Here is a 25971-nt window from a genome sequence, read left to right on the forward strand (position 1 = left end):
TTTGTAGAGTAATGCTGAGTTTGCATGTAAAGATAAATTGAAGGAAAGAGAGCGACGAGCAAGTATACAGCAACTCGTAAGCGTTCGCACAATGCTCTTTTACATGTGCTGATAATCTTGCGTTTACTTTTGTTTTTGAGATCGCTATCAAATCATTTGTCTGCCTTGGTAACTCCACAATTTAGTCTTCAATTTGACGATTTTCTGTTTATACTGCTCGATTTTCTGCGAAGCAAGGATAAATTTCACATCATTATAAAAAATGTGATCAACGACAAACAAATGAATTCTCCTTTGTCATTTGCTCACTGGATATGTTCACACCAATCATTGTTCACATTCACTTGATGTAATGATTAATTACATAATAATCGGCTGTGTAAATAGAGAAAGGCAGCGGGAACTGGAAGAGTAGCTTTCTGCTGCTTCCAAAGCTGGATGCAGAGTACTACAGCTGAAAATCCCTCTATTAGCTGACACACTGTACTATATACTGGAGCTCCCTCCAGTGGCTGGTTCTAGGTACTGCCTCCAATTTTAAAGCTCTGTCTCTGACATCACAACGCCTAATTCAATTATATATAGCCTTAATAAACCTTGTTCCTGAGCACCAGCAGCTGCCGGAGGATAAGGTCCTGTCCCGACTCCAGCAGATTTCTCCCCCATGTATTTGCGTACCTGACCTCGGCTTTTTGACTGCTGCCTCATTATTGTCTTTGAACCAAAGCTTGTGTCTCTGTCCTTATTTGACTCCTCTCTTGGATTTCGATCTGACTAGCCAAGTTATGGGGGCGGTTAGAAGGCCGCAAACTACAGGTGCCTGCAGTCATGTCCATACTGCCTTGTGGTGTTCCCTGGTTAGTATCGAAGGCCTGTTACAAAGCATGCTTTGACGCTGCCACAACCAGCTCTACACTGGTATAATATACACTCATTGTCACCAGTCCCTCCCCTAGAAGTTGTCGGATGAATGAAACTTTCTCTGTGTGATTGTAACGTTGTTATAAGTAAGTGACTACTATATCAGAGCTAAATTAGCATTTATTGTAGAGGTTCTAGTACCCCGTTGTACCGCCTCTAGCTTGGATACAAGATGTGATACGGGCGGGCATGGAGGCTCTAGTACCCTGTTGTACTGCCTCTAGCTTGGATACAAGATGTGATACGGGCGGGCATGGAAGCTTTAGCACCCTGTTGTATTACTTCTGGCTCGAATAAAAAATGTGATATGGTCAGGCATAGAGGCTCTAGTACCCTGTTGTACTGCCTGTAGCTTGGATACAAGATGTGATACAGGTGGGCATGGAGATTCTAGTACCCTGTTGCACCACCTCTAGCTTGGATACAAGATGTGATACGGGCGAGCATGGAGGGTCTAGTATTTTATTGTATCACCTCTAGCTTGGATACAAAATTTGATATGGAAGGGCATGAAGGCTCTCATACCCTGTTGTACCGCCTCTAGTTTGAATATAAGAGGTAATACGGTCAGGCATAGAGGCTCTAGTACCCTGTTGTACCACCTCTAGCGCAGATACAAGATGTGATATGGTCAGGCATGAAGGCTCTAGTACCCTGCTGTACCACCTCTAGCTTGGATACACAATGTGATACAGGCGGGCACGGAGGCTTTAGTACCCTGTTGTACAACGTCTAGCTTGGATACAAGATGTGACAAGGGCAGCCACGGAGTCTCTAGTACCCTGTTGGGCTGCCTCTAGCTTGGATACAAGATGTGATACCTCCGGGCACAGAGGCTCTAGTACCCTGTTGGGCTGCTCCTAATTTGGATACAAGATGTGATACGGGGAGCATGGAGCCATACAGGTTCTGTATGGTATCCTGCAGCATATCGCTCCACATTTGCTGTTACTGAGCATCTAGATCGTGTAAAATCGTAGGCTGTCGAAGTTGGCATCCCAGATGGTCCCATACATGTTTTATTGGTGATAAACCTGGTAACTGGGCAGCCACGGAAGTGTGACAATGTTGTAGGGGCTCCTGTGACCCCCTTGTGTGTGCACCGAGCATTATCCTGTTGCCTCTTGAGAGCTGCCATGAGAGGAACACATATGGCTGCAAGATGTCCTGAACATATCCCTGAGCTGTCATTGTCCCTCGTACCACCACTAGGGGCGACCGACTGTCATATGCGATGCCCCCTCCCAGACCGTCACACCAGCAGCGTTGGCAGTGTGCCCAAATATTCTTTTGCCAAGTGCCTGGAAATGGTTCTGGCAGACACACGGGTATAACGATGGCGCCACCTGTGTATAGATGGTGGACAACATAACAGTTGGAACAGATTTGAGCAGCATCAAGTGGTTAAAATCAATGCATCAGTCGAGATGCTTCTTTATTAATTCATATTAAAAAGGTAGACAAACAAAACAGTTGGAGGTGCTAGTGCTTGTCAGACGATCCACTCAACTGGTGGTCTTTTAGGGGGCCTGAGCACCGTCACCTTGTGTGCCCTCACACATCCACTGGTCCCAACACCCCCTAACAGTCAGGTCAGACGCTCCTCTCTACTGGTGGTCTGTAAGGGGCGCCCTGAGCCCTCACATATCCACTGGTCCCAACACCTCCTAATAGTGGTCAAAACGGCCGATGGGGGACAGTTCATCGATACGACCATCCAGCTTCTCCGAGAGCCTTTGGAACCACTTTTAGGGCCTCAGGTGACAAGATCGTTCATCTAATCACGCCACAACTCTCATCATTTGCATATCTGCTTTAGAGGGAACTGTATGCAGAGTTTTGCAGCTTTTAGGTAAAAAGAAAAAATTTGGTATTGTGTTAGGCTGCCCGTCCACGGGCGTAGCGGTATCCCGTGGCGGATCTCCGCTGCCCGGGAGCAGGGGAGAGCTTGCGGTTCTCCGCACTGAGCCTATCTGACAGATAGGCTCACCGCGGAGAACTGCGACAAATTGCAGCATGCTCCGATTTGCCGCCCATGAGCGGAGGAATCGCTATGATTCTCTGCTCGTGGACAGTGGGGCTCCGCTTTTCATAGCAGCGCTATTGAAAGCGTTCACTGCGGCAGGATTATCGCTGCAGGGAACATAATGAAAATTCGCCCGTGGACAGGCAGCCTTAGGCCAACTTACATGAATGAGATGGATTCTATGTTCGGAAAGTTGTCCAACCTCGTGGAAACCCCATTCTATCGCCTATGTGACATTCTCTTGTGCTGTCATGGTGAGAGCTGTGCAGAGAGCCTTCAGGATGGGAAATGGCTCTCTAGTTTATACTACTTATTTTGGAAGTAGTAGAAACCACAAAAACCCTTCTTCTTGTGGAGGAAGGGCGCAGAAGAACAAGTGGAGGTTGCAGACAGCCGTCTGGATGGTGTGTTGCTTCCTGGTCCTACATTGTCGGCCCACAAATTCCTTTTTTTTATAGCATTTGTTATCTGGTCTCCTGGCAACTTGCAAACAAATCTGCGTCCGGTATTATTGTATCTTGTCACCACCAGCAGAAGGGGAGGAGAGCTAGTGATGGGCTTTATCCGGCCAGTGCACGCCTACACGTTGCTGATTGGCTGTGTGCAGCCAGGTCCTCAAAGGTCCTAGCAGCATGGGGATGAAGTTCATGGTGGGATGGAGGCTTAGGGTAAGGAGTTGTTTCAGTGTTAGGGAATACATTAGTAGCTGATAATGCTTCCATGTCAGAGGCGGCTTCATGAACATGGAAGTCTTGACAGCTAATAATATAACCTCAACACTGAAACGACCCCTTACCCATAACCCCCAATGGCAGGCACACTGTCACCCAGCGCTGTTCCCCTTCCACTCCAGCCTCCCAGTCCCCCTCCCTCCCTCATGCAGTCTCACCCACCGCTGTGCTGCCACAGATCTCCCGGTGATGCTGTGTTCCCGCTCCCCTGCAGCCTTCCGCACTGCCTCCCCCTCACCCATTCTCATTCAGCGCTGTGCTGCCGCCGATCCCCCGCTCATGCTGTGGGGGTGCTGGCTTGCAGCCTTCTGCACGGGCTCCCTGTCCCCCTCCCTCACTCACTATGTCAGTGTCAGCCAGCGGTGTGCTGCTGCCGGCGCTGTTCCCCCGTGTCCGCCGCTGCTGCCCAGTGCAGGGAGGCCGGCGGGGAAGCCACTCTGCCAACAGCACTCCCTCACTGGCTGTTGAACACTGCAAGGAAAAGAAGAGGGTGCTTTGCCAGTGGGGAAGCCGCTGCAGTGGCAGGTAAGCTGTCAAGCAGACTGTATCTTGTCACCACCCACACTTCCGGTGGTGACAAGATACAAGAATACCTCTGCGTCCATACGCAATGTTAATTGCGCAAGCACTGCGGATGGAATGCATCCATAGAGATCAATGAAGCTTATACACGCAGAGTCCACAATAAAATTGAGCATGCTGCGATTTTTCTTCCTCTTGCGGAATACGCAATTCCTACCTGCAAGTGTGAGCGAACTGGCGAAAGTCAATGCGTTTCAATGCCCGTGTATTACCACGTATCATACGTGCGGACAGCGATCACGGAATCTGCAACTGAAATCCGTTTGTGTGAGACCGGCCTCAGTCAGTGGAGCAAAATGTCTCAGTAAGGGCTCATTCACACGAGCGTGCGGTACAACGCTGGGCGCATAACAGTGTTCTGCTGGTGACAGCGTATCGCCGTGTAGGGCAGCGATTTTGGACTGCATATTTCCCGCATGCTGTTATACTTGGTCTTCCTGGTTTCATTTTTTTGTAAATTTCGCACTGTGGCTTAGCGACCTTGTGTATAAATGCTGCACATATGTAAGGGTCCACGGCGGTTTTCACCACGTATTATGCATGTGTTGCACGGACACGTGATACGTGGTGAAGGGAGTCAATGGACTTTCATTGTTCCGTGCGCACCCGCGGGCGGACACTGCGTATCGATACGCAAGAATAAATTGCAGCAGGCGTTTCTCTGCGTATTACACGGCGCCCTTTTACGGGCTACGAATAATACGCCGTCCGCACATAATACATTCTGTACAGTCGTTTCTGTGCGCATCCCTGCTGTGAGCAGAGCAGGAAAAGGAATAACCACACTGTGCACGTCCGTGCCGCGGGTTGCGGTCATGTACAGCGCCATATTCAGCCGCACCAGGTCTCTGCCGGCCGGGCGTACGGGCTGTAAAGTGTGAAACGCTGCAGAAGACCCACAGAGTTTGATACATATGGCGGTGGGCGCGAGCCCCGATTGTGCTTATACACACACATTGTGAACAGTCGGGCACATGTAATAGACGGTACATAGAGCCTGCTGGGCTCTCCATCACATATGGATTATATACGGAAGGGTCTGGATCAATGTGCTTCCATGGACTCCATATTGTGCACGTAACATACAATCACATTGGGCTCGTGTGAATGAGTAATCCTGTAATAATGATACCTTTTAATGGCTGACAAATACATGATATTCTAGAGCTTTCAGACCTCTCAGGGGTCTTCCTCAGGTGACCCGGAAGTGACTGTTCCGGTGGGTCGGGGATGCGCCGTCACTCAGCCCGCCCGCCTCTGTGGAGACGAGAGAACAGCACCGGCTCTGAGGTAGCGCCACTGGCTATCGAGGGCGGCACTGCCGCTCACTACTGAACCCGAATACGAGTCACGTGTCCAACAATCCGCAGTTCCCGCCTTTTTCTCCCATTGGCTCTACAGTAAGAGGCGGGACTAAATGCCGGGAAGAACGTGTCAGGGGCGGGGCTCCGGTACGTGACGCCACTAAAGATGGTGGTGGGCGCTTTTCCCATCGCGAAGCTCCTGTACATGGGGATCCGGCAGATCAGTAAGCCGCTCGCCAACCGGATCAAAGCGGGAGCCCGGCGCAGCGAGTTCTTCCGTACCTACATCTGCCTGCCGCCGGCACAAGGTGATTATACACGGAAACTGTAATGACTGGGCTGTGCAGGGAGGTGGCCAATGGGCGCTCGGGAGGGGCCTCCGCCAGCCAATCATAGAGCAGCTTCTTAAAGCGGCGACCGTATGCTCTTCGAGGTCACCCTGGTCACATGGTGGTGTGACGGGTCTTCAGGTCTGGCCGTTCGCTGCCCCCTATAAGAGCGATACAATGTTAGAGCCATCTATATAGTGCCCTGTCCCCAGCTATACCACCCCTATAACCATGTCGCCACACTGCCCGTCTATATCAGAGCTCTACTGTCCGGTGTGCAGCGGCACTGTGCCAATACGAGCCGCAATGCTGGATCTCGAGTTTCAATGCTGATCAACACATGTATTTAACGTGTATGTAATAAGTTTAATATGTGCATTTTTTTTGTGTGCAAATGTGCAGGAAAATGAAGCGCGCTGCGAATCTGTGTTAACGAATGCTGCGCTTTGTGCGCACAAACACATTCGTGTGGCACAGGCTATAGGCGTTATCGCACTTTGTCTCGCGTATTCCACGGATAGCCAATGTAGCCTATGAGGCGATTCACCTGGTTCAGTTTTCACACGTCTGATTCACATCCGTATTCGCAGACATTGCGTTCCCGCAGATTCGCTGTCAGATCTGCATTTTACCAGAGATTGTCAGCTTATCATACGGCCGCCTGGACGAGGGCGTCTTGTGGTCCGGCCCCTGATTCTGACGTGACAGCGGATCCCACGCCTGGCACCAGCGAGGTGGCTGCTGACTCCACCCCTTATGAGAATGACCCCGCCCTCTTACATTGGGACTGATGAGATAGAGATTTTTTTGTGCATCCCTACTTTTTACGGGGGCCACATCAGCATTATGGTTGCCTTCACAGGGCCATTTGTAAGGGCTCATTCATACGGCGTATTTGTGCTTTGTATTATGCCTGTAACCCAGACAGCGGAAATACCATTGTTCTGCATTGGGGTATTCGGACATGTGGTTTTCACCCGTGTGAGAGAAAAAATCAAAGTATGTCCTATTCGGTCCATCTTACAGGCTGAAACTGCCAATTCAATTCATGGGATTGCGTAAATTTGCAGTAAATACATGTATGTTCACACGAGCGCAGGCGAAAGCTAGGGGACTTTTTTATTTGAGCACGTGAAAAAACCCACAAGATCCAAATACGCAGTGAATTCGCAGAGTTTGTCTTAGGCCTCATGTCTACTAGAAAAATACAATCCGCGCAGAATCTGCAATGGATTTGCTTTAAATGGTTTTTTTTTTTTTTTGCATGCAGATATCTGTAGACATTGCTATCAATGTGATAGCAATGTTGCCGATTTGTGGCAGAATGGAGCATGACACGTTTTTTCTCCCGCGTGTGAAAAACGCAATTCTTTTAAAAAGCCATCCGTGGGTGCAAAAATCAAGTTAATGGACCGCGGATGGCCAATGATTCCCTATGGGCAAAATCCGCAATTCCATTTAGCTAGTGGACACGAGGCCTTAAACCGCTACGCATATCACAGACCAAAACTGCATCCCCTGGTGTGAATGAGCCCTAAAGGTAACAACTCCCTAACACGCCTCTGGCGCTCTCTGCACTATGATGGGGCTTCTCCCCTTCCACCTGTTTAGCTCCTACCTTTTGGAGGGCAGCTAGGGTGCCCGGGAGGACTGGCAGCGCTGTGCCAGCACCTGTGAGTTGCTGAACATGGCACCCACTGCTTGTGCTGGCTCCGCACCCTCTGCCAAGCGCTGGCTGTGTCATCCTTCTGTAACCGGACCGTGGTGTGGGCCACATTAAATGACATGGAGGGCGATTCGGTCGGCGGGCCTTCAGTTTGAAACATCATGTAGATAAAATAAGATGTTGGATTTTCTGCTGATACTTTCCCTATATAAGAAATCGCCGGTCTTTCGGCTCGTTCACACAGGTCTAAATATGCGCTGTTTTACGTGCGTATGTTTTACACACGGATTACGGTTCGCTGCATCACCATTGATTTGCATTGGGATATCCGGACCTGCGGTTATCTCATATTCAAGTTTGGTCCGTATTACAGACTGAAATAGCGCATGGCTGTCAATGGGAACGCTTCAGTGAATACGGATGATACATGTATATTCACTACGTGTTGGCACATTAAATCAGTGGGACCTGCTCGCGGTTTTTTGCACATATATAAAACCATCAATATGTGCGCAAAAAAAAAAAAATTACAAGCAGACCAGATACACAGAGTACGTGTTGTTTCAGTCCGTGAAAATACTGCATATTCACGGACTGGAAACTACATTCTCCCGTGTGACTGAGCCCTTAGGAGATCCAGCTTGTAATGAGAACAGATCACCTAAGGCCAACTTCACACGGGCGAGTGCAATATTGGGCCAACATGCGATTTCCCTGCAGAAGCAAGGCGTTTATAACAAAACTGCCTTGCATCACTTTGGGGAAGTAGCACTCCTCCACCGCAGCAGAGGATCGTGGAGTGTCTTACTTTTTCAATGGGGAGACCTCACGCTTGCATACACCAAGTACATGGTGAGATGCTGAGGCCGACCCCAGCGGGGAAAAAAAAAAAAAAGAAAAAGCAATGCGAGAACACTCCCAAAGACAGGGCGTGCCGCTTCTCTTCCCCGCATCGCAAAGCGCTCGTGTGTATGACCCCATTCAAAAGAGTAGGGTTCATATTTGTGCGTCTCATAGTGTAAATCTGGTCTAAGCAGCCAATCAGATTTCAGTTAGTTTTTCTACTCCGTCTTCTCTTCTTGGCACGCCTGTGATCTGCAGAGCGCCTCTTACAGCCATATTGTCTCTTTACAGTGTACCACTGGGTGGAGATGCGAGCAAAGATGAGGATGATGGGCTTCCGGGGAGCTGCCATTAAGCCAATGAATGAGGAGGCAGCAGCGGAGCTGGGTGCGGAGCTTCTAGGGGAAGCCACAGTCTTCTTAATCGGAGGAGCCTGTTTGATAGCCGAGTACTCGCGGCAGTCCACCAACTCCCGCCGGAAAGAGGACGAGATGGAGGCCAGACTGAACTCCATGGAGGCAGAGATTGCACGGCTTGGGCTCCTGTCCGAGGAGCTGGATGCTCGCGCCCGTGCCGCAGAGAGGCAGCAACTGGCAAAGTGAGGCTGCACACTTGTGGTGAAGCGACTGCCTGTCTGATTTCCACCTCGTATTTCCGGCTACGGTGAGAATCACTGAACTGAATGAGGGACAATTGACAACTCGGGTGCGGGGAGAAGCACCTGACTACTGAAATGTGTATATACGAAAATAAAGAGACATTGCTGTATTGTGCCCGCGTCCTGACGTCCGCGCCACGCTCACTCCACACACCGCACAATAGGCAAAGGGTTTTATTTCTAGAAAACTGCTTACAAAAAAAACAGTCCCATATATATATAGATAAAGATATCAGCGCGACATAGTCCAAAGCACGAGCATCCCCCGAATGCCTCCAGTGTCTGACGCTACCGTCCTAAACCTACCATCAGGAGAATCCGTCACCAGAAAGAGCCGCTAATTCTGCTACAAAATTGTACAAAAATTGAAATGATTTAAAAATAATAAAAAGTAACCCGTTAATTATCCCATAAAATCCTATCGAAGCTCCGGAGCCTCTGCAAACCCGTTTAGAGACACTCGGCAGAGTGCGGGGGCAGAAGAGTGGTGGGGGAGAGGGAGGAGCTGCAGCTGCTCAGGGGAGGGTGCAGAGCGGGGGTTAGTACAGAGGGGAGGAGCATTCAAGAGCCAATGGGCTCAGCAGCAGTACAGGGTTGGGTGGGGTGTAGGTCGCCCATTGGTCTTCATTGATGGACCTGTTGCCCCCAGCGTGAGAATGATTGCAGAGTCTGCCGTGCAGCACAGTGGGTAGAGCCTGAGACATCACAGTAGGTGGTCACCGAAATCACGAGGTGCTGGTCCTGCGCAGTTCCTGCATGAAGGCTGAAAAGAGAAGAGACAGGATGTAAGATGGGGGAAGACACGGAGCAGGCTCCATCTGCCGGTAGTGGATTCCGGGGGACCGATTTCTGTTCTGCGCCATGTGGACAGGATGTGTTGAAATCTAATCCACCGGATATACAGTAAATGCTGCGAAGGCCGAGTCCGTAGAAATGTACCAACAACGAATTATAAATGGGGTAGAATTAATTCAATGCAGAATTTGTTGTATATTTTCTTTCATAGGAATTTAGGAAACTTGTGAAATATCTTATAAATATGTATTATCTAAACTGCTATTTATCAAAAACACTGAAAACTGGCCCGCGGCAACCTCACGGGAAGACCAGTTATTACCTTCCCTCCCCATTAGAGTATCCGTCGGAGATGAATTTGTACATCTGCACATGCTTAGTAGTGAAGCTCCGCTTCTACAGACCGGAGGTAATGGTCAGGCCTGCACTCTTTTGTCCAGGCTCACATGCCAGTGTTCGGTATTGTGTATTGCGCACGGAATACATTGTAGTAATCTGCCGTAGGTGGCCATATTGCCGTTCACACAAATTGCATGAAAAGTGCATTAAGAAAAATAGCATGTTTATCTCTGCACATATTATGCATACCGATTGGGAGCAAGTACATAATGTCACTGCGTGCCGCGCTCGTGTCTCCCGCGGGCACACAGCAAGTTATGGCCATCTGAGCCCAGCCTGTGAAGGAGTTGGCGGTTTAGCTTACCGCCTCCTCAGCCAAGGATCTTCCATCCAGACAATCCACAGCATTTCTGCTACATGTGAACGAATCCTACGTCTGAAGGATACCGGAGAACCAAGTGCCATTTAAGCGCTGACTTCGTATGATTGTGGTACATGACCAGTGACGTACATGCATGTCATATATAAGGGGGAATATGCACCATACATGACAGGTGCCAGCCATATACAAAAGCTGAATCCCACCTGCAGCGGAGCCGTAAGTGATGCAGATACTGGCTGTTTAAGCGGTTGTACCAAAATTGACCCAGCCACAGGATCAGTGAGAGTCTTACCACTGAGAACAGGGTCTCTTGTCCCTCTCTCCTTCTCCCTGTGGGCTCATGCGCCCACCACATTGAGGAGGGACCTGAATAGAGACACCCGATTTATCAAGATGTGGGGGGGTCTCAGGAGTAAGACTTATCATCTATCATATGGATAGGGAATAAGTAATTGTGGCACTGACCCAAAATCTAATCTGGCTCTGATTTCCAGCACCGATGTTAATGAAAAAATAAACTTATGGCTCTTGAAGGGCTGGATGGCGTCTACAGACCTAAAAGACGCATACTTCCACGTGCCGATCCACGAGGATTCTCAGAGATACTGGAGGTTTGCAGTGGATATGGGGGGAGAAATAATCCACCAGCAGTTCAGATGCCTGCCTTTTGGGATCTCTTCAGCGCCCCGAATTTTTACCAAAATTATAGCAGAGGTAGCCGCCTACCTGAGGAAGAAGTCAGTCCTGATAATACCCTATCTGGACGACATCTTGATCGTAGCAGGGTCCAGAGAACTCCTGACAGAACACCTGGCGACAGTGCTCGAACTTCTCCAGTTCCTAGGATGGATTATAAACTGGGAAAAGTCCAGCCTAGATCCCAGCAGAGAGAAGGTATTCCTGGGTATAAGGCCTCCCTCACACAGGGCGTTTGCAGAAATGCAGCGTTTTGCAACGCTGCATTTGCTGCAGATTCCGCCCCGTTTCAGCAGCGCTGGCATACTCTATGCCAGCGTTTTGGCTGCGTTTTCAGCTCGGCTGAAAACGCAGCCAAGAATGCTGAAAAGAAAAAAAAGCAATACTCACCTAGCCGCTGCAGTCCGGGTCGCGGCCGCTGATCTCTGCCGCTGATCCGGGCTTCCTCGGCACTCCCAAGTCTATTGCCAGAGGCCAGGTTTGAGAACCCCGGCTCCGGCAATAGAGTGCTGTGATTGGGCATCGAGCAAGCGCCGACAACCAATCACAGCCCTTCATTGACTGTCTCAGCCAATCAGCGCCGGCAAGCTCTGATTGGCTGAGACTGCCCAAGGAAGGGCTGTGATTGGGCATCGAGCAAGCGCCGACAACCAATCACAGCACTGTATTGCCGGAGACGGGGTTCTCAAACCTGGCCTTCGGCAATAGACTTGGGGGTGTTGGAGAAGTCCGGATCAGCAACAGAGAGCAGCGGCCGCGACCCGGACTGCAGCGGCTGAGTATTGCTTTCTTTTTTTCTACCTAGCCTAGCTGGGGCTGATTTTTGGGGCAGGGCTTCTATTGCAAGCCCTCACCCCGATAATCGGCGAGCGGTTAACGCTGCCAAAAACGCGGCACCAAGTGTTGCCGCGTTTTCAGCAGTGCTAAAACCGCTGCCCATTCATTTTATTGGGCGACGCAGGGCTGAAAACGGCCAAAAATAGAACATGCATCGCTGTCAAAGCGCAGCGTTGGGAGGCGCTGCGTTTTCAGCCCTGTGTGAGCAGCCCCATTGAAATGAATGGGAGTGTTGTACAGCGTTTAGCGCTGGGCTGAAAAGGCAGCGCTAAACGCTGTATAAAACGCCCTGTGTGAGGGAGGCCTAACACTCAACTCGGAATCCCAATGTTCCTTTCTCCCCGAGGTAAAGGTACAGAAGGTCAGTCGGCTGGTCAGAACCTTCCTGCGGAGACAGTCATGCATGATTCGGGAAGCTATGTCCCTCCTAGGAAGCCTGACGTCGTGCATTCCAGGGGTAGCATGGGCCCAGGCTCACACCAGAGCCCTGCAGACCGCAGTCCTTGCAGTTTGGGACAAAAGACAGTCCTCATTAGGGACAAGAATGTGCATCCAAAACGCAGTAAAAATATCCCTACGCTGGTGGACATCCCCAGCGAATCTGCAGAAGGCGGTCCACTGGATACAGAACCCAGCCACACACATTACGACAGACGCAAGTGCCTGGGGATAGGGAGCGCATGTGGGAAGCCAGCTTCTTCAGGGTCCGTGGCCACAGGAGATAAGAAACAGGTCCTGAAATTACGGAGAACTCCAGGCGGTTTGGAGGGTCCTACAACAGCTGGGGGACTCATTACAGAATCAACACATAAAGATCCTGTCAGACAACACCACCGCGGTCGCCCATATTCGGCACCAGGGGGCATAAGGTCTCCCGCTCTACAAAGCATCTCGCGGAAGATCTTCCGCTGGGCAGAAGGCTGGGTCCTCTCGATTTCGGCAACACATTTGAAAGGGGTGCTGAACCAAAGGGCGGATTTTCTGAGCAGAAGGCGGATAGACCCAGGCGAATGGTCTCTCTCCCAGCAGGCATTCAGAACCCTGACCAACAGGCGGGGCCCCCCACAATTAGACCTATTCGCAACCAGGGAGAATGCCAAAGTGAGAAACTTCTTCTCCCTCTGGCTAGGGGACCGTCCCACAGCAATAGACGCCCTAAGCCAGGACTGGGGAGAGGGACTTGTGTACGCCTTCCCTCCAATACCGCTGATTCCAAAGGTCTTGCAGCATTTCAGAACACAAGTATGCACGCTGATCCTGGTGACCCCCTTCTGGCGAAAGAAGCTGGTTCGGCCTTCTGACAACCTTGAGCATCCAGGACCCAGTCATCCTTCCAACTCGGACAGATCTACTAACACAGGGGCCACTGAACCACCCAGACGTAGACAGACTCCACCTAACAGCCTAGATCTTGAGGAATCCTCACTAAGCGGAAGGGGGTTCTCAGAGACGTTAATGTCAAGCAGGAAAAAAAGACAACCAATCTTATCTACCAGAAGGTTTGGAAAAGGTTTTCCTTATGGAAGCAGGGAAGGGATTCCCGGGACTCTGTCCCGGACATCCCCTTAATCTTAGAATTTTTGCAGGAGGGCCTAGAGATGGGCCTCTCTCCAAGTACCTTGAGAGTTCAGGTTGCAGCCCTTAGTGCTATATGTGACACCAGGTTCGCAGAGAATAGGTGGATCAGCAGGTTTCTGACCGCAGCAGATAGGTTAAGACCTAGGCCCACAAATATGTGTCCAGACTGGAATCTTAATTGGGTCCTGAAGGCGATGTCAGCAGAACCATTCGAACCGATTGAAGCACTAGCAATAAAAATGCTCACAATTAAAACAGCCTTCCTGGTGGCCATCACCTCAGCAAGACGAGTTAGCGAGCTGCAGGCCCTGTCTATTCACCATCCGGTCCTTAAGATCACGGACACAAAATTAGTGTTTAAAACAGACCCAGCCTTTATGCTAAAAGGTAGTGTCTCCTTTTCATAGATCCCAAAATGTAGTAATCCCCTAATTTTTCAATAGACCTAAAGACGAGGGAGAAAGAGCCCTAAACCGCCTGGACGTTAGGAGAGCAGTCCTGAGCTATAGCGATACCACAAGCCACTGGAGACGGGATGATAATCTGTTTGTCCAGTTCTTCGGCCCAAACAAAGGGCACAAAGCAGCAAAGAGCTCCATAGCCAGGTGGATCCGCCTGGCCATTACAGAATCCTATAGGGCCCTGGGGAAAGAAGCCCCCTCGGCTCTTAGAGCCCATTCTACAAGGGGAGTAGCATCTTCTTGGGCCGAGCATAGCTCAGCATCAGTCGAGCAGATATGCAAGGCCGCAGTGTGGAAGAAGCAACACACTTTCGTTAAACACTATAGGGTAAAAGTGCAGCAGGACGAGGACATGGCCTTCGGCGGCAAGGTCCTCTTGGCGGCAATCCCACCCTAGAAAGATTTCGTTGGTACGTCTCAGGTGGTGCTGTGGTGGAGACGACTGGGACAAAAAAAAAATAGATTATACCTATCTGACAACCGGGTTTCCAGGAGTCTCCACGACAGCACCCGTACATTCCCTCCCGAAGAAGATAAATAAATAGGGAGGGGGGGGTACTAGAAAAACTACAAACTATAATTTCCCTTTATAAAAAAAAAAAAAAAAAAAGTTAGGTAAAGATTTAAAGGGGTTGTCCCGCGCCGAAACGGGTTTTTTTTTTTTTTCAAACCCCCCCCCCCCCCCCCCCCCCCCGTTCGGCACGAGACAACCCCGATGCAGGGACGTACAGAAAGCTTACCGGAGCGCTTACCTTAATCCCCGCGCTCCGGTGACTTCTATACTTACCTGTGAAGATGGCCGCCGGAATCCTCTTCCTCCGTGGACCGCAGCTCTTCTGTGCGGTCCATTGCCGATTCCAGCCTCCTGATTGGCTGGAATCGGCACGTGACGGGGCGGAGCTACACGGAGCCTGCATTCTGCACGAGCGGCTCCATTGAAGAGAGCAGAAGACCAGGACTGCGCAAGCGCGGCTAATTTGGCCATCGGAGGGCGAAAATTAGTCGGCACCATGGAGACGAGGACGCTAGCAACGGAGCAGGTAAGTAAAAAACTTTTTATAACTTCTGTATGGCTCATAATTAATGCACAATGTATATTACAAAGTGCATTAATATGGCCATACAGAAGTGTATAGACCCACTTGCTGCCGCGGGACAACCCCTTTAAGTTAAGCTCCTACCCCGGCAATTCGTTAGAATCCACTGAGGAAGGGGGGAGCTTTTAACCTCTCGGTGTGTTCCTGTCCTATCAGGAGGAGGCTATCTCAGGTGGTGCTGTCGTGGAGACTCCTGGAAACCCGATTATCGGGTAGGTATAATCTCTTTTTTCTGCCTGTCAATGCTCACATGCGTGATTCTGCCATGCATTTCTGCTTCAGGGGAAAAAAATAAAATTGCAACATGTTCCATTTCACCGCATTTTTACCGCAGCAGAGGTCTCCATTAATAGAGACCATGATTACAAGCGGGAACTTTTTGTTTACTCCCACCGCATGAGGCATGAGCCCAAAGGGTTAATATCTGGACTAATACAGCCCCTTACAAAGGCAGCAGGTGACACACAGTTCTGTAGTACATTACCATATATCTCAGGTCTTCCACTCCAGTTACATCCAGAGCTGCAGTCATTATTCTGCCAGTCCTGTTTTCGTGTGCGCTCATTGGCCGTACAGGAGAGGCTTCGCTGTGGTGCATCGTGGTAATGTCATGTTAACCCTAGCCCATGCAGCATTATAGAATCTCTCTACAATAGCAGCAGGAATGTAGACACGGCTTTGGCTATGAATAGAGTACAATGTGTCTGCTGATGTGTGGAGACACTTCTGTGGTTTCCCTTTTCGAGGATGTGGTTTTGTTTTCGCCAAAAAGTACCCAAAAAAGAAACAAGAACTGCGGACCGTGACACCGGAAATCATGTCTGATATGGCCATATGAAGGTGCCCAGGATACATGGATGTGGTATTTAAAGAGACAGGCACCTGCACAGTGGGAGGAGCTGACAGATCAGGTCTTACAGGACGACTCACCTTCTATGATCTCCTCCTTGACTTTCTGCAACTCCTTCCTCATTTCTTCCAATAATTCCTGTGGGAACAGACAGACATTGTTATAAGACAGTCAGCAGGGGGTGCCACAGAACTAACTGGTTCTAAATGATCACATGACTGCCAAAACAGTGCAGGGACAGGACGTCCACAATATACTCATCCCAGCAACGTAAGCTGCATTCCAGATGTGGTTGGAAGCAGGACAGAAGTGAGATACAGCCCAGCGATGTACTATACAGGATTAGCAACAAACTCCCTGAGGGTGAACTTTAAACGCAGCCACTTTTGATGATGCGCTCACCCTTTATGAGAAAAAAAAAAATCTATCAAGACTTTTTACTAAGTGGCACTGTAGCAAATCCCGCTACAAGTGTTTAGTATGCCCCCTTGGTTTCCAAAAACTCTCTCCATTTGCAAATCCCATGTTTTTCACAGTTGAACGCAGGGAGCTTTAATCGCTACAACATGTCCTTCCGATGTGACACGGTAGACCTTCTCTGCTGCAGCGACGCCTATCGGGACTTGTTTTCCATGAATGGCGAGCACATCGTCTGAAGCTGCCGTTGTATGAATCTTGTCTCATTTGGAGCAGAAGAACGGCCTCCAGGTACCTCCGAGTTGGGGAGTGTAACTTCACTAACCATATATACACACTGATCAGCCACAACATTAAACCCCTAATACTGTGAGCTTTCCTGTCTAAATCCTCAGGGCCCGGACTCCACAAGACCTCGGAAGTGTCCTGCGGTATCCGTATACATTAGCATCAGATGCCTTAAAGCAGTTCTCCCATAACATTCCCTATCCAAAGGGCACAAGATAAGTGTTACATTGGTGGGGTCTGAGCCCTGGGTCCCCCACCGATGTCAAGAACAGGGGTCTGACTGTCCCCAAATCAATGTAACAGTTGTGATGCCAGCATTTATTTTAATCAGATTATGGGAGAGCACCAAGTGCTCGTACTCTCTTCATGGGACACCCAGTAAGTTGCTCGTCGCGGCCTCCATGGAGCGGAGGAGATCTGGGAGAAGTCATCGCCTTTATCTCTTGGTCTTGTTCCTGAGCAGTTCCTACAGCCAGGCACATTATCCTGCTCTGGGCGCTGCCATGAAGGGGGAGGCTTGTTTGTACATTGTTAGGTAGGCGGTATGCGTCACATCACAAGATGCCAGGACCCAAGTACCCAGCAGACCATTGCCCATGACACTGCTTGTCTTTCTCCCTTCCTGCTGCCATCTCTTTCCTAGGTAAGTGACTCACCCGACTGTCCACATAATGGAAGACACGATTCAGCAGACCAGGTGCCTTCTTCCATCACTCCATGCTCCAATTCTGATGCTTACCGGACCATTGTAGGCACTTTCAGCAGTGGATGGGGGTCACATGGACACTCTGACGGGTCTGTGGCCCCCATACCCAGCGAGCTGTGATGTCCTGTCTGATTCGACTCCTTCCTATCACTGGCAGGAACGTTATATTACATTCTCAGCAATTTGTCCTACAGTCACCGTTTTGTGGGATCGGGCAGACGTGGGTCCATCACCATTGCCCTTCCTTGGAGCACATTTGGTGAGTACTAACCACTACATACCAGGACATCCCAACAGTTCCGGAGACACTCTGACCAGTCGTCTATACATTACAATTTGGTGCTTGTCATAGTCCTTCCCATCCTTATACTTCTCCATTGTTCCTGCTTCCAACATCAAGAACTGCTTCATAGTTCCCATAATAATCTATACACTCCATGATATATTCGCCCCAGCGGCACCAGATAATCAATATTAACTTCACCAATCTGTGCTTTTAATGTTCTGGCTGATTGGCATACTCAAACAAACCACAATCTCCAATCCCTTCACTCCATGTAGAAGTAGAATCCACAGTTGTGGGGATAAAAGGACCCCATCACTGGGTCTTCTGGATTATGATCACCCCTCAACCAAGAGAGAAAACGGAGACAAGGTGGCGTTACCTGCTTAATCCTCTCCATTGGGTCAGATTCATCAGAGCTCGGGGCCACTTCTGGGCTGCTGACTGTGGACTTCATCCTACAGAGAACAGAGAACGGTTATAGTGCGAAGGAAAAAAAAAAAAAAAGTCAGGTTCCATTAACCCCTCACATGCGCAAACTGACCTCGGCAGTGTGGTGCTTGCTCTGTCCCAAGGGCGACGGGCCGGTTCTATAAGTTGAAACGTGAGAGATGAAAAAAAAATAATCACAAGAAATACATGACCAGCTGAGAAAAGTCACAGCCCCTCCCCCACATACTGCTGACAACCAACACTTATATCATATCTGAGAAGTAGTCACAGACCCACCCCCTGGTGATGACATCACTGATATAAAGAATATGTGATAAGACATGAGATCCACACACCTTATACTACAGTAACATCATCTACTACTGCTGACAACCAGCCTGTATATCACGTCTGAGAGGCAGTCAAGTTTTTCTGGAGTGATGCCACTACCTGCAACTGCAGCATGATGAAGCAGACATTACAAATACATACTAATATAACTTACCAGCCTGGCTCCGCCCACTGCCGATGTCATTATCATCCTGCGTGGTGGTGGGGGCTGGGCGTTCACCCTGTTGTGTCATCTTTTTCCTATGTAGAGAAGCCGGGAGATAAATGAGACCAGCGTTCGGCAGAGCCGAATAACAATGTATGATCCATCAAATTAATTAATAAACCCCCCCCCCCCCCCCCCAAGAAGTTCAGGGATAGTGGGGATGTATGTGACAGGATGTGGCCCCATAGCGGCAGTAGTTACCTTCGGGCCAGCATTTGATTCATCTCCTGCATGAGTCCTCCACCACCTCCTCCTCCACCCCCGGTCGATGCTCCTCCACTGGTCCGGCTGATATCTGGCTTGGCTGGCCCTCCACTATTGACTGACTCATCCTGCTGTACAGAGAGAAATGAACGGTCACCAATTAAACCTGCCGTTAGCAAAATGCTAGAACCCCCTTATTTATAGTATCCTGGCCCACCTGTTGCCTCCGAAACTGCAGCTCCTTCCCTTCACCTCATCTGCAGCCCCCTTACCTGCTTATCCCTCAAATTACCCACATACCGCTCCATCTCTTATTTTTCTCCTCCCAATTAATCTATCTCTGCCCACCTTCCCCACCTCCTCTTTCACCCACCTGCCCAACTTTTCCCATCACTTCTTACCTTTGACACTTTTTTCAGCTTAGCTGCAGCTAATGCAGCTGCCAGGCCACCATTGCTTGCCACACCTCCTCCTCCTCCTGAAGGTAGAGGGGGAGCAGGGGGAGGTCCACTCCCTGGCGGAGCTGGTGGACCCCCAGGCGGTGGAGCTGGTGGACCCCCAGGCGGTGGTCCTGGTGGTGGTGGAGGTCCTGGTGGAGCAGGTCCAGCTGATGCCGGAGTGACTGGAGTAACTAGAAGAAAAGTGATGGTGAGTGTCAGCCATTGTACCCCCCTCCCCTATAGGGATATCATCCTGAACCCAGTAGAGTCTGAAACCCACAGTGCACACAGAGCAAACCACTCAATGTGAAGTCAGAGAGGAGGAAGACCCTCATCAACCATCGGGAAGATGGGGAGATTGGAACATACAGTAGACACCAGCAGTATTTCTAACTGCTAGATGTGGAGCAGCTGAAGATAATATTTTTTAAGGAGGCAGTCGGGTTCACTTATTTACTCCCAGTATAGTTTAACATTAGGGCCTGTGAGAGGTGTTCTGCCCAGTTAGACCCCTCACCTGGACTTTGGACTCTGTGCTCCAGTTCTGGCTGCAGCCTGTGGACAGAGGACATGGCAGTTACTTATAGTAAGACTCAAAACCGATCGGCCCACAAACTGCACTATTCCCTCTACCCGGCGCCGACCTTACCAACTGCACCCCTTATAAGGCAATTCAGCGGTGTCAGATAGGGCAGCATGTGTGGGCCATGTTGGAGCTGCCAACACTTACCTTCGTGGAGGCTCCTGCTCTTCCACTTTGGGTCCATTCTGACTGGGCCAGGGAACACCTGTGGAGAAGAGACCAGTGACAGACCCGATGGTGAACACATCTGGTCACATGACCGGGGCAGGGGGCGTTGGGCCTACACTGCATACAGACAGAACCTTACCAGTGTCCAGACACTCAAGAGCTTGTAAGATCCCCGCAGCGAACTGTCCGGCCTCCTCCTTACTGCTGAAGTTCAGTCCCCACACCTGTCGCGTGTCCCTCCACTGGTGGAAGTTGGGCGTGGCCTGGTTGTACTTTAGTCCTCGTACCAGGGGGCAGTTAAGTACGACCTACAGAAGATGAAAGATATGAATAAACAGATATATCACACAAGGTGCCCGCCCCTTCTGAATTGATCGGGTTCAGTTTCCTCCCACATAGTTATACAGCAAAGTTGTTCACATGTGTCAGCGCCACGATAGTTTCTCCACATTGAAAAGAAAGCTGAAGAAGATTCAACAAGCATTGTCTAGGACTGAGGCTGCAACAATCACGAGAGACCAGCACAGCGGATACTCTTAACCATAAGGTGGCAGAATAGCAGCACCGTCACACCACAAGGAAATGAACTGGGGGCCGGTATATGACTCATAGCTTCATACAGAAATCACCCCGCACAGATTGGCCCCTGTGGCCTCTCTCTTGGGAAGCAACGCAACTCGAGGGCTAAGATATCACATGACTGCACTGTGGGACAGGGGGCCCAATAACTCAACCTTTACATACATGGTTGAAGCAATAGAAATCTTCTCTCTGCAGTTCTGCTGCACAATCGTTACACACGTTACAACACGTCCTTCCTGTATCTACACCACAACTACCTAAGCGAAAGAAGGACACAACTAAGGCAGGAGTGGCACTGCAACACATACCCAGATAATCACATATATGTGTGGCCAGCTTAATGGTCACTTCTACTGTCAGAGCCCTCACACCATGAAGCTGTTAGGTTGTGCTCCTGGAACCTGTTGTTCTACGGGTTTCCAGGACCACAGCTTCACAAGTGTGGGATTATTGAGCTGCCTGGGTGTGGATTTCTCCAGCCAGCCAATCCCCACTGGTCTGCTGCTCATATATACCAGCCCCTCTGGATAGAAGATGCTGGTTTCCCTTCACCCTGGGGTTTTGCTTTTTTGCATGTTGTTCTCTGTGTGTGTACAGTGACGTGTTCTGTTGGGTCTGTGCTGGTGGCCGGGCATGGTGTATGAACAGCTGTGTTCTGTGTTGCATGCAATCCCTGGTGTGAACTGTGTCTTGTCCTGCTTTGGATAGTTTTCCATCTTGGGCAAGTTAGGTCCATAGGTTCCAGCGTGGGGCCGTTCCTATTAGGATGATTGCTCCACATTCAGAAAAGAATCAAGTGAAAGCTGTCTTGTGAGAGTAAGGACCCTTGTGACTGGACACAACAGGAGCCCCCTGCTGCGAGAGCCGTCACACGGTGGCGCCCCCTGCTGCGAGAGCCATCACACGGTGGCGCTCTCGCGTTTTACACGATCGAACGAAAGTGCTGCACTTTTAAAAAGAGAATGTGTGGACAGAACTCGTCATCTTTCATTTCTAAGAGAGTTTTAAGTCCCAACAGAATCTCAGAGGTGGAGAACGCTGAAACAGACCCCCCAGAGAACAAAGACCTCCCGGCTGTTCGTCTACCAGCAACAGATGTGCCCAGAACCAAGAGATTATTAGGACGTTATCATTCCTTAATATATACATGACATATACCGGATGATCCCTTTATTAGAGCACCCATGTAATAATGCGTTGGGTCTCCTTTCGACTTGAGAGCCACAGCAAGTCATCATGGCGTAGATCCCACTTGGTGATGACATAGTCCTGCAGAAATATAGGCCGCTGTGGACAGGTAGCTTCTTGTAGTTGTCACCATTAGATGGCGGTGCTGACATGTTCTGATCAGCAGACAAGAAGGTTTCATCAATTCATGCTGTTTGCATTAAATTCCGACCTCCCATCAGCACGGAGCAACAGAAATCTGGATCCATCTGACCAGGGGACGTTTGTCCACTGCGCAGTGATACAAGTTTTGTGCTCTTTTACCCAATGGAGTATCACACGTTTCTCTTAGACACAATGGCGCAGGAATTGGTCGCCTGCCGTTATAGTCCATCCCTACTAAACAATGGCGAGTTTTGCGTTCTGACACGTTAGTTGGAGCACCAGCGTTGTATTTGGCTGACTGTGCAATACTTGTTGATCAGAACGATTCCTGACATCCTCCTCTGACGCCTTTTGGTGATGATTTGTTTCCGATCACAGGATCCCCTATCACTGGATGTTTTTTGCTCACTATTGACATTCTCTGTATATTCTCCACACCGTTACACAAGAAAGCCCTACGTGGTTGGCAGTGAGGCCCTGGCTAGTCTAGCCCTGTTGGAAGTTACTCCGATCGCTGGATTTTTCCATCTAATGTGGATTCACACTGAAACTGATCCACAGAAAACTTGTCACGTGATTTTATGCTGTACTCCGGGGGTTATGGGGAGAATTTTCATACAGGGAAGCGCCAATTTTGAGAGGGCTGGGGCTCTAATAAAAGGTCTGTTCCATGTACATACACGATACTTGGATTCTATACACCAAGGACGTACCTGTTGATCAGACGACTTCCTCCCCACCACGCGGTAGGACTGTGACCCAGGACTGTAGTACAGCTGGACTCGGCTGTGTCCAACAGGGCCAGTCCCAGCATTGATCCACTTCTTACTGGCATCATCATACACCATGACGGTGGCTCGGGACGTGATCACCGCTGTCTCACTGTAGAAAAGAGGAAGAGGATGACATATCACCAGTGAGTTGCACTACAACTCCAAGGATCTAGAGTAGAGCCATTGCTTTACACCATTCTGTACAGATGACCGGTGTCCAGGGAGGAGGCACTACAAGAGCTGACAGTTGAGATACATAGAAACACGAACAGAAGCTGACGAGGCGCTGTGCTGACATCACACATGAAGTGATGACATCACATGCTATAGTGTAAAACATTATAACTGCGCTGGCTCATATGATAACTGGAGCCTATAACTAATAGGCGAGTATAATGGGACAAGAGACTTCCGGACAGGAGTAGGCACTCCATTCTGTGGAAATAATGGTGGATATAACGCTGCACCGGGCTCAGGACGGGTCACATTTCATCTGCAATGTCAGACACACCAAACAAAAATAAAAATGTGGTTTTCCCTGTCTCCCCCCTTCTCCCCCCGCTGTGTGTTGTGGTTTTGGCCATATAAGGCTACAACAAGCTGACGGGAGCTACCACAATAACTGAGAAGGGGGAGGGACAGAGGAAGCAACAGGCGTGAGCCAAGAGCTCCGTCGACAAAAGTAAATATTAAGTGTCACTTTTTATCCAACTGGCACTCAGGTAATCTATACAGAGGGTGTGATGTCACCACCATCCAGGTGATGTACAGCGTGAGCTCACTGCCATTCAGGAAAAATATACAGAGTGATGTCACCACCATCCAATACATACAGAGGGTGTGAGGTCATAGCCAGCCAGGGGACGGATACATATGTTAATGTTATGGTTGGTCAGTACCTAAAGATTATGTATGGGTATATATAGAGAGGGTGTATATTTTCGATAACACACACACACACACACACACACACACACACACACACACACACACTTTAGGTACTGACCAGCCATAACATCAACACCCCCTGCCCAATAGTGTGTAGGTCCCCATATGCTCTGACCCATCAGACCCAGACTCCACAAGACCTCTGAAGTGTCCTGGAGTAGCAGACCTAACACAACAGCAGCAGATCACTCGAGATGTCCCTGGAGAAGAATGTGTCCCTACCCAATGGGCACAGGATAAGTATTGAATTGGTGGAGTCCGACTCCTGGGACCCCACTGATCCCAAGAACAGGGTCCCAACTATCCATGAATGAATGAACCAGCGGTGACACCACCATTTATTTCAATGGAATGGCCGGAGAGAGCCACTCTAAGTTGCTTGGTGTGGCCTCTGCTCTCGATGAGGTCTGGGAGGAGACATTGTCACCTTCTGTCCTGTTCCTGGGCAGTTTCTGCAGCGCGGCCAGGCACATTACCCTGGTGTGGGCGCTGCCATTAGAGAATCCCACTTCCATGAAGGGAGACTTGTCTGTACAGTGGAAGGTAGGTGGTACGTGTCCACACAATGCCCTGCCAGCTTGTCTTCATCCCATCCTGGTGCCATCTCCTCCCCAGGTAAGTGACGCACCCAGCCGTCCACATGATGGAAGACGTGAGCCATCAGACCTGGCCGTCTCACGGCCCACTTTCAGCAGTGGATGGGGAGGGGGTTACATGGGCACTCTGACCGGTCTGTTGCTCCCCCCATACCCAGCGGGCTGCGATGTCCTGTGTGATCTGACTCCTATCATCGCTGGCAGTAGTGTTATCAGTAATGTGTCCTTCAGTCGCTCTTCTGTGGGACAGACCAGTCAGGTGTCCATCACCGTTGTCCTTCCTTGGAGCACATTTAGTGGGTACTAACCCCTACATACCAGTCATCTACTCATCACAATTCAGCGCTTGTCAGAGTCCTTCCCATCCTTATACTTCTCCATTCTATCTACCTCCAGCATCAAGCACTGCCTGATATTATATTACATCCCCCTCACTAGCGCCACCTGATAATCAGCATTAGTCACCTATCAGTGGTTGTCTGCTGGGGCCCAGCAGCGTACAACCCACACGGGTACAGTATATATAATGGAGGCGGGTACCGTATATACACACACACACATCACGGTAGACTATATGCACACACATACGTGTTACACGTCACAGAGCAGACAGGACAGGTCTCTCACCTCATGTTGACGACGCCTCCTCCTGGCAGGAATGTGCCCTCACCTGTGCTGCCCCCACCCTGACTCTCCTCTGCCCCCTCAGCTATCTGGGCATAGCAGGAAGTGGCCCCTGCTGTCAGCTCCCTGGGCCCAAGCGGTCCTGCCCTGCCTGCCTCTAGCTGCTGCACCCAGGACCCCTCTCTACAGATGTCTCTGTCTGTCTCTTTATCTGTCTCTTTCTTTCCTCTCTATCACTTCCTCTTTTGGGTTCAGCCTTCTCTTAAAGCGGCCACAAGCCACAGCCCCACCACTTAAAGCAGCGACGCCACTTGCACCCTCCCCCACAGCAGAGCTGCTGTCCTCAGAGGGGGTAGAGGTGACACCTGGCAGGTGATGTACAGGAGACTCACCTTTTCCGCAGTATATATATGTCCTCACCCTATAGCTGCTATGTGTCTTCCTCAACAACCTCAGGTCCTCTACTAGACATCTGGGAGTGCAAGGGTTCTGCGCAGAATCTTAAGCCTATCCCTAATCCCCTTCACTTGAATAGTAAATGTAAACTGCAGCGTTTCCGCAACATGTGAACACGCCTTAATAAGACTTTAGTAGTATAAGCCTGGGGTCACACAGGGCAGATTTGCTGCGGTTTTGCCGCGGATTGCCATTGCATATCTGCACTTCGGCAAAATCGCTGCATTTGCAGTGCAATGCAGCACAAATGAGTTTTGCAAAAAAGCTGTTCTCACAGGGCGGATTTCTTCCGCACAGCCGCAGTGCGGAAATGCAACTGCGGCGCGGTTTTCAAAGATGCAGCATATCCATTCTTCTGTCTTTTCCGCAGCGCTTTTTTGTCCATAGACCTCTATGGACGCAGCAAAATCCACACCAAAATACGCGGCAAAAAGTAAAAAACGCTGCGGAAAAAAACTCCGCAAGAAAATCTGCAGGAAAATCCGCAA

At 49.9% G+C, this 25971-nt stretch overlaps 2 protein-coding genes across 3 annotated transcripts; one reads left to right on the plus strand and one right to left on the minus strand.

Moving 5' to 3' along the window:
• Nucleotides 1–5538: 5538 nt before the first annotated feature.
• On the plus strand, nucleotides 5539–9171 carry OPA3 (outer mitochondrial membrane lipid metabolism regulator OPA3). The gene is made up of 2 exons (XM_066581508.1): nucleotides 5539–5872; nucleotides 8694–9171. The coding sequence occupies exons 1-2, from the start codon at nucleotides 5731–5733 to the stop codon at nucleotides 9002–9004; spliced, it is 453 nt and encodes a 150-aa protein (XP_066437605.1). The 5' UTR covers nucleotides 5539–5730; the 3' UTR covers nucleotides 9005–9171.
• Nucleotides 9172–9218: 47 nt separating this feature from the next.
• Nucleotides 9219–25276, minus strand: VASP (vasodilator stimulated phosphoprotein). 2 transcript variants are annotated; one of them, XM_066581507.1, is made up of 12 exons: nucleotides 25031–25276; nucleotides 22800–22968; nucleotides 20312–20480; nucleotides 20152–20209; nucleotides 19939–19976; nucleotides 19383–19612; nucleotides 18979–19109; nucleotides 18727–18812; nucleotides 18334–18379; nucleotides 18172–18247; nucleotides 16176–16233; nucleotides 9219–9823 (listed from the first exon to the last, which is right to left on the minus strand). In XM_066581507.1, exons 1-12 carry the CDS (start codon nucleotides 25033–25035, stop codon nucleotides 9786–9788), a joined length of 1104 nt encoding a protein of 367 aa, XP_066437604.1. In that variant the 5' UTR covers nucleotides 25036–25276; the 3' UTR covers nucleotides 9219–9785. The 2 variants fall into 2 exon arrangements, with proteins under 2 accessions (XP_066437604.1, XP_066437603.1); XM_066581506.1 differs by having other exon boundaries at nucleotides 18979–19112; nucleotides 25031–25275.
• Between the last annotated feature and the right edge of the window lie 695 nt (nucleotides 25277–25971).

Source organism: Eleutherodactylus coqui, chromosome 10 (genome assembly GCF_035609145.1).
Source record: "Eleutherodactylus coqui strain aEleCoq1 chromosome 10, aEleCoq1.hap1, whole genome shotgun sequence".
NCBI classification, from domain to species: Eukaryota; Metazoa; Chordata; class Amphibia; order Anura; family Eleutherodactylidae; genus Eleutherodactylus; species Eleutherodactylus coqui.